This window comes from Streptopelia decaocto (genome assembly GCF_964273445.1).
Source record: "Streptopelia decaocto genome assembly, chromosome: 2".
Lineage (NCBI taxonomy): Eukaryota > Metazoa > Chordata > Aves > Columbiformes > Columbidae > Streptopelia > Streptopelia decaocto.
The window spans coordinates 99,111,844-99,129,489 of NC_138655.1; the positions used below are offsets into that span (position 1 = coordinate 99,111,844).

Genomic DNA, 17,646 nt, shown 5'->3' on the forward strand with positions numbered 1-17,646 from the left:
TTTTGTATGTTTTTAAAAAAATGAATCAAATAGAAACTCTCACAAATTATCTTTTTCTTAAACCATTGGTCTTTCACACAAAGTTCATTCATTGCATTCTTGTTATTCCAACCTACTTTCATCAGGTTCATGAGAAATAATTAATATGAAACTAATACACATGTGGTATACTATATCTTCATCATTCACTTCTTTCCAATCTGTTATCACCTACAATTTAGCTAATCCAGGCTATTATGTGTTTTATTATGCAAATAAAAATAAAGAGTCTCTCAGTAGTGGAGAGCACAGCAGAAAACCAATACCACACACATACTCATATACACAATAAAAACTGCTAGTGAAATGCGTCAACCAAGAACAACTCTCTTTTCAAAGAATGCCTTAGTGGGAAGCAACATTAGAACAAAAGGAAACAGAAATACCCAGTATATTGGCATTTGTACAGTAATATATTTTCCTGTTTTCTAATCTTTCTGTTGTCTTATACTGTGATGTTCTCCTTTGTTACATTTTAAATGTAAAAATCTCTACCACATTCCTTTGGTGTCTTTTATTTGATGTTTTAGTTCTCCTTTTGTATTCCTGACTTAACACCTAAGCTTTCATGTGTTCCTTTTTTTCCTCTTTTGAAATTCAACTCTGAAACAAACTCACTTATCTTTCTTAAAAACTGAGATCTGAACATGCTCTACACATTTGTGGCATTACTCTGGAATACCACCAAGTATTCCAAAAGTGCATGTTTTTTCCTAAGACTAAAAAACCTAAGAAAAACCTACACTCTGAGAGAAATCCTGGATGGTAGTTCATTGGTATTTCATTCTTGAGAAGCCAAAAGAAAAGACATACAAATATATTACATGTGCTCAGTAGCTTTCTAAAGTATTTTTTCATTATTAAGTAAAAGAAAAGGGATACAGACATTTTTCTTCCGTAGCCCAATGCTTTGTACTCCAAATGGACATCATTCCCAGACCAATAAAACACAGCAGCTGACATTTTATAATACAAGGGAAAGACAAATCCAAAGAATTATACATTTATAGGAGACTGATTACATATGAACTGCATTCAACAATAAAGCTTACTATAAGGGTATAAAGATGTTCCTTCACCCAGTAGTAGAAGCTATGCATTTCTCATCTCAATGTCTTCAAAGAAGTCGTGATGGTGAATTTAACAAGGAGACATCAAAATTTCTACACAACAGTACACGTCAATATAGCTTCTGCTCACTGAGCAAGAAAAATTTAACTGGTTAGGTTATGTCACTGCTTCCCCCTGTATAAAAGCAGGGAGACAGGAAATTACCTTGAAGGATTTAACTTTATATATATATATATATATACACGCATATATATATTTTTTAAGACAACTATTTTTTACTCATGATTTAACTAATTAGGGACTTGATCTTTGTGAAATTCAGCTTCAGTAAAGACTATTTTCATACTATAAGCATTAAACTGCTGGTTTACTGACGCCAATGGTTCTATCGATATGTTCAACAGAAACAGTATTCTGCATCTAAAATTACAGGGCTTTTAGGAAACAGTGATAGCAAATTACCCCAGTTATTTTCGTACTCAAAGAAAAATAAACACTTGGGTAGGGGGATTTTAACAGTTATAGATTAAAGAAACTGTATGAATGAGTTGAATCTCCAGCAATAAAAATCACTTTTATACAATAGTAGATAAGATTTTAAAAAAACTTGATATGCATTTAATTATCTCATACTTTAAAATAATTATTCAGAAGAATGCATTTCAGTCTTCTACACTGAAAGTCAGGAAATTATTTGATGATGGTACAAGAAAGAAAATGTTATCTTTTGCATTTCACAATTTAAAAATCACCATAAAGTTATCAATAACAGAAAAATCTCCTCTATTAGGTCAAGGGCAACATTTGTTCACCTTACTTAAAGATCATTAAAATACATTCTTAATCATAACATGTAGTTCATTACAAATAAAATTGCCTTTGGTTCAATAAAACTAATTAAATGTAAATGGTATTGTTTACTGCTGTATGGATCTTCTGATATAAATCAGCAAGTCTCCATTTATTGAAAATTACAGTGATCTCATTGCTGTTAATAAATTTAGGTGGTCACACAAGCTAGAGAAGAATGCCTCAGAACACACATATCACCAGAACTGCCCCACCTACAGCTACAAAAGCACAAGAAACCTAATCTAGGTGTCACAGTATTTGCAGCTCAGCCATCATTAAATGACTTCTTGAAATTTTAATTCTCTGATCACATTAAGTGCTTTAGAAAGACAACAAAATCTGTACAGATCTTGGTGGTGTCATCTGTTCTTTAAGAAAATCCCTGAAGGTCTGCAGGTTTGTTTATTCTGGGTGTCACAGAGGGTAGGGTTACAGTGCTGCCCTGTTGATGCAGCAGACAGCTCATGCCAACACAAGAAACTTCTCGCCTTTACAGCACATAACTAAAGAAATCAAAATGAGTGACAATTATGGAGAGTATGTTCTGTCAAACACACGATCAAATTGTTTAGAATCTATTTTACGCTGTACTTGCACAATTCTCCTAAATTATTAAAAAATGTGGTTTAATATGTAAATATTAACTGTAAGCATCAGCTTTGAAAGTGTTCCACAAACACATGCAGAAGACACTGTAGCAGATGCTGCTTTTACGTTTGGAGAGTCCTTGGAATTCAGGAAGAACACTACGGAAATGAACAGACAGCAAGTTGGCTGCAAGGATTTGATCCATTGCAACAAACACCCGTAACGTCCGCCAGCCCAGAGACTGCAAGGGCCAAACGCTGGCCTCAGAGGTGCGGCCACATCCCCTGCACACGCACAAACTTAACCTGGGAAACCTCACCCAGTTCTGTAGCCGCCCACGCAAACGTGAATCTCCCATCCCGTTTAAAGGCAGCACTCAAAACACAAGCTCCGTCTCTTCCAAACGGACAAGCCCAACAGCTTCGAGTTCTCTCCCTAGTTCTTCGAAGGCACAGAATAAACCGTGCCTCTACCCATTTTCTCTACCGTGTCTTTCAACTAATCCCAAACTAGTTTTGCGAATTATCCGAAAAAACACGCGTGACACGACTGCTCACTCAGACGGGACCTGTCCCCAGCAGGGGGCGAGGGGCGGGGCCCCGCCTTCCCGCCGCTGCGCCGGCGGCCGCCCAGCAGGTGGCAAGCGGGGAGCGCCGCCCGGCCCGGGCGCTCGGCCTGCCCGCTGCTAACCGGTGCGTGCGGTACCGCCCCGTGTACAAGAAAACGGGCACATGAGAAGAATTTCAGTAGTGTACTGCCTGTGGAAATGGCGGTGGTGTTTGAGAGTATTACACAGAATGGATACAAACCGGCCCTTAACAGGCGTGAGTGAGCTGGCATTCGGAAAGGTTTATTTTCCAACATTCCTTAAAGCAAAATAGTTTTTGTTAATGGCTTGGTTTAAAAAAAAAAAAAAAAGCAAAACATTTAGACAGGTGTTCCCCAGAATGCTGTATTTTCTCCACATCAGTTATTTTGGAGGCAAATACGATGTGGTGCTCACCTTGCCCAGCACATAATGCAAAAAAAAAAAAAAAAAAAGACAGGAGGATCACATCCCAGTGGTTCCTTTTAGCAGAAGGAAGGATCACAGCCCCATTCTCCTCACATTTTGTAGAGGAAAGGAAACCAAAGCTGATCCCAGAGTGGAGCACAAAGCTCAGTCCTTTGCCAGGCTGCTTCAAACCCCAACAAGTTTCTGCAAAAGTAATTTTAAGCCTATCAAAAAGCATATGTCCCTATTACACACTGCAAAAGTTAGTGAGATAATTGCTGTAAAATAGTGATTTTTCAAGCTAGGAACATCAAGCAGAGGGACGTTTCACAAAACAACAGATGTTTTCAAATTAATATCTGGAAAGCAACTTGCCTGTTTTTTTTTCAGTTTTAATAAAAAGTTTTCTCCAGAGGATAGAGTAGAAATCTCAAGTGATAAAAAGTCTACTTGAAATGGGTTTCTCAAATGATCCTTTTTAACCAAGTTGCTTCAATTTTTTTCCCCACTGCATGTACAAGAGGGCTTGAATACTGTTTGCTGAGAAAACCACAACTATATTTTTTAAGCATCCCTTTTAAGGTGAGTGTAAAGTTTCAAAGGGTGCCAAACACTATCACAGCATGTTTAAAGCATGTATCCTATTTTTACTCTTAACTTTTTTCCAAAACTATTATTTTCACTGTAACTATAACAAAGTAATTCTGCCCACTACATTCTAATTTAACTTCAAAAAAAAGAGCCATAAGCTGTAAATAAGATAGGTTGCACAATTAGCAACTACAAAAAATAGGCTTATAATAAAATAATTCCATAATGCTAGTTTGAAATTCACAGCTTGCTTAGAACTTCATACTAATCTTATGATGTTGTCCAGCCACAGAGTTTCTTTAGATGGCTGATACTCTTGTATATTACTGCCATTCCAGAAAAGGTAAAAATGTCTTGGCAGAAGTTAAAGAAGTATCAATGTGCTTCCCACAGGAATGGAAACCACCTTCTGCGATGTGCACTGAGCATTACCTTCTGTGAAGGATGCGGAGATCCCATCAAAAGCGTTTACATTTGGGTGCATTAGGCTACCATTCCCCCAAAATAATTCAGACAGGGCTTAGGAGTGAAGCCAATATATGACATGACCACTGCAAATAGTCTAAGACCAGCCGGGAAGGAGCCATTTAAAGTGATGTCATTAAAAAACCCACCAAGCGTCAATGGTGTGACCCAACCACACAGTACAGAAAACTGGGAGATAGTTTAGTTGACAGGAGGTATTATACTGAGGGTCAGTTACTTCAAGATGACATGTCAGCTTAATGCAGACAAAGTCTTGGTGAGCACAGTTAACCACCAATAACTGCGTGATGCAAGACAGGGCAGTGCCACATCAACAGCTCAGTGGTTTCCATTTGCTGCTGGTAGCCAGGGAAGGTTTGTTAAGTGTACATAGCTCCTTGATTAACCACAGCTGATGACACAACACAGATTGTCTGTCACCTGCAGCTCCAGAAGAGGGAGAATATACAAATTTTGCAAGCAGCACAGATCTGTCAGAGGTAGGTTTATAGCAGTAAGTGGAAACAAGTGAGCAGGGAATGGTTACTGTGTTGTACAGTTGACTCTTGTATACTCTTGCCAAGACACATGAATAATTTCTTGGTGATACTTTGCCTTTCCCTCCCCTACATGCCTTAAAGAACCACTACCTGAAGCAAAGCTTCCACTTTCTAGGGAAAGCTGATGTTGCAAGTCCTACAATTCAAATGCAGACTCCCCAATTTAACCATCTCTGACTTATTTCCACTGTAAACAACTAAAAGCATTTATTTCTTTCAAATCTAATGCACAGGTTTAACCATAATTTTATACTATCTTCATAGCATCTTAACAATTTGTTTGTCAAATCTATTGAAAACTGATTTGTTTTGTTTTTTTGTTTCTTTCATTTTTTTTTAAGAACATAATTTGCTGCTCTACTAGGTCTATTTCTACCTAGCAAGGAGGGAAGTCTTCATACCTGGATTTGTGTGTTGGGTTTGTTTGTTTGGTTTTTAAACCACCACAAACAAACAAAACCACAACACCCAAAACAAACAAACACCCAGAATGTAAAACTTATTTTTTTTTATTTTCCAAAAGAGAGTGTAGAAAAACCTTTGCATTGTAAATTTAGTCCAGTCTCAGAACACTGAAATTTCCAAGCTCAAAACACTGAATGTGTAACCATCAAACAGAATTCAAAGAAGCAGTGCTGTGCATGAAGAGTTGCATTTGCCAAGTGCAGTCAGTGATGCTTCCAAACCCAAAACGAAATAAAAACTGATAGCTAAGCTGGACACAGTTTTAACTATCTGAAAAGCACTAATTAACTTCTAAAAAAATCAAAGCAAGATAGAAACTGACTTGATTTTAGTTAAATGTATCCCTCTGTCTCAAATGTGGACATGATTTTTTTTTTTTTTCATCAGAAAGCAAGATAGGCCAATGATTAAATGGTAGCAACCTACAGGAAAGGCACTATTACGAATAGTAATTTCATCTGCAGGTTACAGAATACTTGAAGTCTGTTCTTGCACCAGAACTCCTGTCTTGGAGCCCGACTTGGTACTCTGTCTGCCATGACCAACCTTTAGTTCCATCCCTTGTGCCCTATCCTCTAAATTCAAACCTAACTATTTTTTCCTTCTCCTGTCACAGGTAAAGCTAGTAGCCAGAGCATTATGAATACAGGAAAAACAAACAAACAAAACAGAACGCAAACAAGACACAACACAACAAAAAAACCCCAAACTTCTCCTTTTTGCTAATTTCAAAACTGTAACTCTGGAAGAATAACTGCAGAAAATCTGCTAAGATTATCTGGCATATAATCTAGCACTTTTTTCTATTGAGACGGCATACAAATAGTCCTCTTAAGGTATGTTTGCCTTTAATAGAACACCTAAAAGATGTAGTGTCAAAACATCTGAAATTCTGTACAGGTAGATTTCCACAAGCTTGTAACTTCAGTATATTTTCAGAGAAGTCTCTTATTACCAAGCCAGCTCTCCTGTAAAATTACAAGCTTCCTCAGCACAATGGACAGAATTTAGCTTCTCATGAAGAGATATTTTGCAATTCTACATACATTTTTGTAGATAAGTGTCTATTTCGAATGTATACATATATACACGCACATTCATGTGTCCTTTTTCACAATTTTAATAGCATTACCCATAACATGACATATACGCACTCAAAATACCCACATTCCGGCAACTCCTAGAGAGCCCCCTTGCAAGAACTTGCACACTGCACCTGGTCAGACCAGAAAGCATCTTGAAAACAAATGGTACTTTACCTTCCAAGAGGAGACTGCTGTTTCCCAGGCTTGTAAGTTTGTGATGAAAGCAACAGTTCCTGAGGCAAGAATGACTTGCACTTGCAGTGTAACACTTGGTTGAAAACACTACAACTGTGATAGACTTCTGCAGAATGTGGATCTCAGTGGGGACCACAATAAGAACCACCAAGTTGAAAGATAAAAATCCAGTACTGTCTCAGTTTCTTTTCAATGTAAAAACAAGAATATTTGCACAACCAACTTCTCATTCAGCATTCAGTGAAATATCTCTTGCAAAAACTAAAACTGTGGTAGCACATATTTTCCAGTATTATGACAATTATTATTACATATATGAGACATATATGCAAACATGGAAGATATTTTAAAAGCAAACAGATAAAAATGCTTACCCCCAAAGCTGGCAATCTTTGTGTGCAACTGACAGCAACCTTCAGTTTCCAGTCTGTTTCTCCATCAAGCTGGTCAGTTCGAATGAAACATGACCCTTGAAGTTATAGAGGGATAAAAAACAATTTTTTAGATCTCAAAAAATTCAGTTTGAGTTAAAAAATTTAGAAGAGTGAAAATAACGCAATTCACAACAATTTCTAAATAAATGTGCTACATATAGAAAGATTTATATTTTGCAATGTCTGTGTGCTTTCTTCTAGGAATGCTCCAGATTTCATGATAGCACAATTTTTCTAATAAAATTAACAATATGCCTGTTTATGAACAGGAGGGGAAATCCTACTTTACAAGTTCCTTAACATTTTCTAAACAGGTTTCCAAATGTTATCAGCAAGAGATACAACTTCACTGGCTGAAGTTGAAACAGGTTTAATTTTATTTTTCTTGATGAAATTGTGTCACTTGTACAATTCCAACACAATAGAACAATGAACTGATGCCTGTGATTTTTGTCTCTTTGCTGGTATGACTCATCACAGCTTGCACTGCTGACAGTCTCCTGGCTTCTCTGAATTTTTTTTATTTAATGAATCCTTAACATGGATACCATTCAAAACAATATGGGTCCAAATGTATTATATTTAAATAATTTTGAATTAACTGTAATTGACAAGGATGCATGGCTAAAGAAACCTGACAACACATGCACTGTACTTAAGATACAAGGGAAGCTCAAGGTAAAGACTAATACATACTGAAGAGAATCAGTATGCTGGAGAGACAGAAGACCAGTATTCAAGAAACAGAAAATCAAGATCACTGCAGAGCTTCCTCCTGCCCCAGTAAGTAGTTTGATGGATATGACAAAATCTGGAATATTACATAGGTCACTAATGTCAGATTTTAAAAAAACTGCATACAAACATTGTAAGCCTATTAAAACATTTACAAGTAGCTACAATTTCCATCTAGCTGGAAGGCTTTAAAAAAAGGTGGTAAAATTTTAGCAATACCCTTCACAATTGCTACACTAAAGCAAGCTTAAATATTTCTTAAGTAATAATTACAGCTTCCATTACACTATAGCCTAACAACTGTATACACTACTGTTACTGTGTGCTATGAGTGTAAAATAAAAATAGATTTTTTTCTAGTTATTTGTAAACTTAAAACGATGTGTATAGACATACATGTATAGATACCCATCATTCCTTCTACATTTCAACCAGTCCAATAAAAACTAACAAAGTAGTTTCATCACTAGAAGTGATATAGTAACAATTAAACTGAAGAAAACACTGGCAAATGAGTTTATCCAGGTTTGAGTCTTCTTACACAGACAACAGGACAATGTGCTAGAAGCTTTGAATCTAACAGGCAATATATAAACAGCACCTATAAGTGAACGAAAAATTAAAAGACAGCTTCTTTCATAGGACACATGGACCCTGTTGTGGGCAAAATCTAACACAACTTGATGTTTTATTCATCAAGGTCTGTAAATTAAGCAGTTTAATGAGCTAACGGTCTGAAAGCACATGCCTGAGAAAGAAGCCACCTGAAATTTTATCTGACTAGAAGGTAGCATTATATCTGACTACAAAGTAGCATTTTTGTATAACGGTCCTGAAAAGCTTGCAAGCCTTCATGTAACAGCTGTATTTAAATTAAGTGCATACTAAGTAAACAAATCTTTAAATGTTAATGTAAACAGATCTCAGAACACACCATCACAACTAAATTTCACTGAAAGCTCAGAGCTACAAGCTGCGAAGCTGTATCTAAAGTTCTTGCAAAGCTGATATTAAGGTGTTGACAGGATTCTTTATGGGTTTCCTTCTAAAAATAGAATACTATAAAGCACTTTTTGAAGAGTCCAATGACATACACTGCATTATAATTAAAGGCGAGTTACCTAGGAACACCTAGAAATACCACCATTTCACTGCATGTTCTATCCATAGCACAGATGAGCCTACTTTCCATCATACTTTTCCTGTACAAGACATTGCATGGTTCTCTTTACCCTTCCTGTCAATAGCTGCTCTCTTCCATCAACTTAATTTGGAATTATACTATAGATCAATGCAGTTCAAGACCAGTGTGGCTCCTGTGAATGGTTGACTGCACATATATTCATTTAATAGAGCTCACACTATGACATGTATTGGCCAACTGCATTTCCTCTCCACTTCAGCAGTTAATTTCATCAATAACTTATCTCATAGCCTGTTTCCCTTTTATCCAGAAAAACAGACTGCTTTCTGCCAAGTCAGCTTCCAATAGTGATCACAACAGCAAACCTGAAGCAATACAATCCTCATCTCCACCTCAAATACTTCAGCAGATTTGACTACGTAACTTATACTATGAGATACTGATTTTAAACCTGTCTTAAATGAGTTATAAACATGAGAGATTAAACATGTAATTAGAAACAATGTATAAAAACAACTCTTCACGCCTACCAAGCTCTTGGACCCATAAAAACCTAGATATTCCAACACTGTGCAGTGTGTGGAAATCACACGTACTTTACCTTTTGAAGGTATTTGAATCAGCAGTACATAAAACTTCTAAAAATCAAAGTTGTCTAAAAAAATAAGTATTGTGACTGCTCCGTTTTGAAATGCATGGAAGCATTGCTCCCTCCCTCCCCCATTCACAACATTTTAAAAAAAAACACCACACAATTTTTTACTACTTTTTAAATGCACGTCAACAGAATGTTTTAGGTCAGTGTTAAAAAAAAAAATCTCTTACATTTCTAAGCTGAATATGAATTGCCAAGAAAAAATAAAATCCATACAAACATCAGGAATTGCTATTCCCTCGGAACTCAGTGATAATTCTTGAACTTGACAATTATTTCACAGCACATAAAGAATCAGAGTTCTTTTTTTTAAGTTCTGTGCTGCTTACAGGGCAAGTAATGAAGTATTTTAAATATTCACCAAATCATAGTTTTTTTTTTAAAAACATCCATACTGAACATAAGAAATTTCTAAGAGGATATAAATATTTTTTCATAAGGCTACATATAAAGGAGAACGAATAAAATTAAACTTTTAGCTTTATACAGTGAGGGCACTCAGATGGACTTTTCCCATAACAATACACAGTCATTCAACATTCGTGGACAAAGTTGAACTTTGGGAACATGTCTGACTTATTTCCGATTTTATGATGAATATTTTGGAATCATATGAATTAGAATTTAAGGGTTGATTTAATGGAATTATACCTAAAGAGCTTAATCATTTACCAAAAGTGGTGCAAACTTAACATGAGCACATTTAAACTAATTTACAAGTATGTAATATTCATTAAGCCTAATCAATTGGAGACAGGCATCTATCAATTTAGAGCATGTCCATGCAAGGTGCTGCCCAAGTGCAACGAAACTGATTTTTAAACCATTTCAGATGAAATCTATGAAACTTATAAGCTTAGGGAAGTCCTAGGTCTACAATCTATTTTTTGTGTTCACCTATCCATTTGAGGCCTGTCCAGAAATTCTGTGGAAAAGCAACACCTGCAATACAAATTATGAAAGCCATTTTAAGAACCTGAAGCAAGTACATAACTTTAAAATGTAAGGATTCATTGCTAACTATTAAGAGACTTCCTCTTTATGGTTATTTCAATAGATTTTATGGTGTTTTGAAAAAGAGGTACAGAAGCTCATTTATGAAGGCTCTAATTTAGGGCCATGATATGCCTGGCCTAGATTTATTAAACAAAGCTATGTACTGAATACAGGAAGAATCCTACTTAATCAGTGTGTGCTAGACTTACACCTTTATTCAGAACATACGTGTACATGTCAAATGCTGCTGGGAATGGTTTATATTTACATGTGCATCAGTAACCACTTTTGTGGGCCTGCCTACCTCTAGAAATCCTGAAGAAAAAGGCTCTGAATGAACATTTTCAACCTAAATACAGGTTGTGCTTTTTAGCAGGAGACTACAACAGGGCTTTTCTTAGTAGCCTAATAGTGTCTTAAAATAATCAGACAAAAGCAAAATATCCTGCCAGTTACATAAGCATGGCCTCATGTTCTTTGTAAGGGAATAATATTCTTCAATAATCCAAAACTAAAGAACTGAATCCAAATAGCTCAATTCCCTGCAAATCAGATTCTGAAAATGGCAAGGAAAAATGTAGGTAGAATGGCATCATGAAAAGACAGAGCTTCCCCCCTGGTTCATAGAATCATTTTGTTTGGAAGAGACCCTCACGATCATTGAGTCCAACCATAACCTAACTCTAGCACTAAACCATGTCCCTAAGAACCTCATCTAAATGCCTTTTAAACCCCTCCAGGGATGGTGACTCTACCACTTCTCTGGGCAGGCTGTTCCAATGCCTGACAACCCTTTCCATGAAGAATTTTTTTCTAATATTCAATCTGAACCTCCCTTGGTACAACTTGAGGCCATTTCCTCTTGTCCTATCACTTGCTACTTGGGAGAAGAGACCAACGCCCTCCATGCTACAACCTTCTTTCAGGTAGTTGTAGACAGTGATCAGGTCTCCCCTCATTCTCCTGTTCTCCAGGCTAAACAGCCCCAGTTCCTTCAGCTGCTCCTCATCAGACTTGTGTTCCAGACCCCTCACCAGCTTCATCACCCTCCTCTGTACTCTCTCTAGTACTTCAATGTCCTTCTTATGATGACAGGCCCAAAACTGAACACAGTATTCAAGGTGGGGCCTTCTTGATCATGAAGTCTACTGTTTTGGTTTTTTTTTTTTTTTAAAAAGAGAAGGTGGGAAAGCACTTGCTTTCCAGGACTGGCCAGGTTTTTTGACTAATAGCAATATGAAAAATTAAGATGGTTTTCTTACTGTAAGAAACTAAACTATCCTACTTGTCCTGTATGCAGAAATTAATTTTCATTTCCCTACGCTGAGTTCCCAGCCAAGAAGAAAGATCTAGAGAAAGAAGCTCAAAGTCATGAGATGAAATGGAAGAGAGAGGATTCCAAATTCAGAGGAAAAAGCCCTAAGGAATAACTTATTCTGGCTAGCATTTAGAACATGGCATGTTAATTTTTATGGAATCATATGAATTAGAATTTAAGGGTTGATTTAATGGAATTATACCTAAAGAGCTTAATCATTTACCAAAAGTGGTGCAAACTTAACATGAGCACATTTAAACTAATTTACAAGTATGTAATATTCATTAAGCCTAATCAATTGGAGACAGGCATCTATCAATTTAGAGCATGTCCATGCAAGGTGCTGCCCAAGTGCAACGAAACTGATTTTTAAACCATTTCAGTTGATATCTATGAAACTTATAAGCTTAGGGAATTCCTAGGTCTACAATCTATTTTTTGTGTTCACCTATCCATCTGATGTGAACCATCTTAATTTTTCATATTGCTATTAGTCAAAAAACCTGGCCAGTCCTGGAAAGCAAGTGCTTTCCCACCTTCTCTTTTTTAAAAAAAAAAAACCAAAACAGTAGACTTCATGATCAAGAAGGCCCCACCTTGAATACTGTGTTCAGTTTTGGGCCTTCATCATAAGAAGGACATTGAAGTACTAGAGAGAGTGCAAAGGAGGGTGATGAATGACATAATTATAAAAATAATTCCACACTTTTGTCCTTCACTTTTTCTGCTCTTGCTGTGAGGAATCACTCACAGCAGATGATCTCTTCAATTACACCTATTTAAAAAATAATTTCACTTGTAAAATGCTGATTAGAAGTATTTCCATTTTTAGATTTCACAAGTACATTCAAATCCGTTCCACAGAGCTTTAACAGGCAACCTACCCACAGTATTTGTTACAAATATCAGTATACACAGTAAAGAATAGTATATAAGAAGCCAATTAACAACACAGAAGTTCAGAAAACCGTATTTAACTTTCTCTTGAAGAACATCACAGTTAAAAGATTTCTGCTTGCATTTTTTTTGCCAAATATCAGCAAGCTTAAAAAAGAGACTTGCCAATAAGCACTAAAGAGAACTTCTAGGTATAATTCAAATATGCCATAGAATACATTTTAATGTTATACTGTGCTAAAGATGCATCAAAGGGAAACAAGTATAATTTAATTGTATAGAGTGTTTAAAAAAGATGGAGCCACTTTCAAAGTATACTGCTTTGAAAGTGGCTCCATCTTTTTGAAACACTCTGTATATAGCAGATGTGCTGGAATATGCAAATTTTACAAGCATATTCAAGACCAAGCACTCCAGTCTTGAAAAGGTATTGTTTTGCCTGCATAAACGCAGGGTTGAATTCCACACTACATTACAGATATATCATTGAAAAACAATCGTAGAGCGTGTGCACTTAAATTAGTCTAAAAAAAAAAATCATAAAATTAAATTACATTTACTTTCTATAATATGTAACTGATAAGAATTCATGTCAGTTATTCTTAATCAGAGATAATGCTAAACCACCACTACACGTCTGGGCTCCTCTCAGTCAAATCCAAATAAATAAAACTATATGTGCCTTCTCTCTCAAGAGCTCTATCCAATGAATTTTTTACAAATGAGAACAACAGCTACAACAAATGCCTTTCAAGGCTCAGCAAAACTGAATTATTAAATCTGTCTGCCTATATCCTATTACAGCCTACTTATGAATACTTGATTTTATTTTGTATAATTGACAACAGTTGTCAGGAAAGGAAGGTTTTAACGGCAATCAAATTAAGATCAACTGGTATAAGTGTCACAGTGAAGAGTCTGTGTCAAGTGCTGATGAATTAATTGATAGGTCACTGGGAAACAGGCCACAGGGAACCATGGTGTCATAAAAAGCTATATCTTGTCTGGTAATATTACTGGCCTTCCTGCTTTAAGTTGAAAGCACTGAAAGAGATGGGTTACTAGAATACACCCAACAAAAGAAAAATGGACCTTGAGTTCGCACACCTAACAGCAGATCATTTACGAACAACTTAATTTTTAAATCATTTATATCACTTAAGTGACTATGTGCATGAAAATTTTAAACTGATGACAAGATGAATAGCAGCACCGTGATGACATGTTGGAGTACAGAGTTTCATTTATCACTATAACAAGATGTTTTCAATTATGATAGCTTTTAAGGAGAATAAGAACCCAAGACACCTGAAACATTTAAGCTACAGTGCCATCACACAGGACGCCATCAAAAAAATGTAGTGGCATTTATACAAGACTGATTAAATTAGTTTTAAAGCATTAATTTCTCTTAAGACCATGAAAGAACTGTGTGTACTTGAGATATTTGATCTGAATTAAGAAACCGATGAAGCAATTGATTAATTGGAATTTAAGCCATCAGTCACTGGATCCGTCAACAGATTCATTTACATTCTAAACAATCAGCTGATGGTCTTATAGGATACCATGTATTAATACGCAGTCAATATGATACCCCCAAACTCATCACAGTTCCTTATTGACAAGTACACAGATGCTTTTAAATCCAAACTTGATCACATTGCATCTTTTTTGAATTGCTATATTGATTCAGTACGCTTTAGGAATTTTTATATTTCTTTTTATTAAACACATAATGGAATTCTCTTATATATATAGCAAACAATGTTCCAAGTTAAAAAAAAAAAAAACCAAAAAACAACACACACACACACACACACACACACAAAAACAAACAAAAAACCAAAACCCACACAAGCACACACAAAAAACCAAAAAAGCCACAAGCATCTATATTCATATTCAAATTATCAAATTCTAACATAGTGATGGATATTATTTTGAGATAAACAGAAGGATACTCAAAAGCATTAGTTTATCTTTTCTGTTTAATGGGATGTGATGCACCACTTTGCTTCATTATTCTTCTCTTTATGAAGAAACCCAGTGATATAGAAAAAAGATAATGGGAATTATTTACATCTTCAGTTTAATGACCAAATCAAAAACTCTGCCATACAGCATGCTTAGAACAGTGAAAAACTTCTCCCTTCACTTTTCATATCAAAAAAATGTGCAGGAGAACTCAGTGCCCTCCTCAGCTGCCTACACCTCACAAGGCAGGTTGTTCCACCTTAGGTGGTCTACCATTGGAAGGAGAGTCACTAGACTAAAGCAATTCAAGTCTACACAAGCTTCCATCCCAACTCCTGCCACCCACACACCTCAAGCCCCATATGAAAGTCAGAATCAGATCCACATGTGTGAGCCAACCTTTCTGTATGAATACATTAATACTGATCTGAAGATAGTTTCTAAATTTTTTGTGAGACAACTCTAAAACTACTGCAAAAAAATCACTCCTCTTTAGACCTGATAATCAGGACTTCAGAGGCCATGCAGAAATTCCTTTTTCATAATAAAGATGAGGATCACCAAGAGATGTTTTCCAGTTGTTTCAAATAATTAGCAAGTTAACATTAACAGCTTGCCTAGTAAAGCCTTCAAGTAAGAAAAAAAAAAAATAAACAATCTAACAGAAAGTAAAGATGATAATATCCCTAAGAAACCATAACAAAGCATCAGTCTTATGAACAGATAGTTTATAGGAAACATATTATAAACTGGTGCTACACAAGGAATTCTTGAGCCTAATTTCTGTACAGGTAATTAATTGTCTTTTATTTTCAAAGCCTTTGACAACATATCCACAGTCTCTCACTTATAAGCATACATAGTTTGTTTGCTTGACTTGCCCTGCCTCTGAGATCTGCTTTGATGATTCTCACCTTCAGCTTTCCCATGCTGTTTCCCAAAACTGGGGGAATTGAATGGGATTGCAAAATATTCAAACTGCTACTCCAGCCAAGCCATCAAATGCTCTGAAATTCTGGGGAAGTACAACTAGAAAGTGGGAACAGGCAAACTTAAGTCTGACACAATACACAGCCTCCTTACAGATCAAATTTTTCAACTCTTACTAGTATTTTTTCTTCTACAAAAAAAATCATAAAATATTTCTGTTACTGATTATTTTGCTGCAAATCTAATTAAGCACATGCCTTGTGCTAGTCATAAAAGTACACACAGAAAATAAAATAATTAGGGAATGAAATACATAATCATGTCTTCTAATAAAATTTTACTGAGTAATTTTACATCAATGACAGGGAGAATTAGGAGCCTGCCAAGGCCTCCTCCTTCCACTACATAACACTCATACTATCTGACTATACCTTAAACAAGTAGCTGATCACATCGAATCAGTATTACTCAGTAGCCTAAAGCAGATACCAAAACATTTCAAGCCTGAGTTAAATCAAATGTTAAAAACAGAATAGGAGTTGAAGTATAGAAAGAGATTAAAGTAGTTTGGACAGATTGTTGGCAGCTACTCATGCCCTGAAGATAAACTTTTATCTGGCCGTATGTGCAAAACTAAGCTTAGTCATTTATCACTCTCCATAGCAATAGATTTTCAAAGCGTTTTAGTTCCCAGACAGGTAGGTATTATAAGGCTTGTTTTCTAAACATAGAGAATTCCAGAATGTGTGACAAATGTAACTCCTTCAGCCGTATTATTCTGCAGTAGTTGGTTTTATGAAGATACAGAAAGTGACATCAGTCGCACAACTGACATTTTTTCCTCTAGTTTGATTTTCAAATATCTGAAGTTCCAGAACAGGCTGGGGCTCAGACAATTAAGCTGTTAGTAGATCACTTAGTCCTAACTGTTGTAAATAAATAGATACTGCTTGCATAGCCTTTATTATATTTTTACTTGCAGTGAGTTGGGCGTGTTGTATAAATACACAAATGTTCTACTAATAATTGCTTTTTCAGATCTACAAACCTAGACCTTCTAAACAAGTAAAACATACTTGCCAGCACAAAACTCTCTTTCTGTGGAGAAATGCTTAAGGATTCACCCTTTTCAAAGTAAGTCCTTTCTTAAATTAGCAGACTTTGTTTGAAAAAGCACGCTCTGGATTAAGGCTTTACAAGTTTACTCAGAGCTCTTTCCAAGAGCAAATCAAGCTACATGAATGACTTAGCCTGTGTTTGCATTGCTAGTAAAACAGTTAACATTTTTGAAAAATATCACATCTGAGGCAGTTATATTGCTACAGAAATGAATTGCTAGAAAGCTTTAAAATAAATAAAATAAAAATTACTTTCTGATTTTGTTCCCACATCTTACTGATACCATTGTTGTTAAAGTAAAAACTTGAAAATGTGAAAACCCTTAAATACAAATTTTAATGTGAGATTGTTCTTCACAATACAATTCTGAAAAATATAAACATGTTTGCAACAAGTAATTTATGCCTGAGTAAATACACCATTTTTAAGGAGTTTCATAAGTGAAATCCAAGAAACTGATCTATGCAATGGGGGATGTCCAGTGGGACCCTGACAAGCTGGAACAAAGGGCTGACAAGGCCACTTAGGATCTAGCT

The 17,646-nt window shown here is 35.9% G+C and overlaps 1 protein-coding gene across 9 annotated transcripts in view; it reads right to left on the reverse strand.

Annotated features, from left to right (window-relative positions):
- Positions 1–17,646, reverse strand: part of ATP9B (ATPase phospholipid transporting 9B (putative)) — a 165,330-nt gene that overhangs the window by 92,308 nt on the left and 55,376 nt on the right. For all 9 annotated transcript variants that reach the window (XM_082044702.1, XM_082044701.1, XM_082044700.1 and 6 more), the window contains one exon: positions 7,280–7,374. In XM_082044702.1, the coding sequence (XP_081900828.1) occupies positions 7,280–7,374 (95 nt within the window). The remainder of the gene's footprint in view (positions 1–7,279; positions 7,375–17,646) is intronic.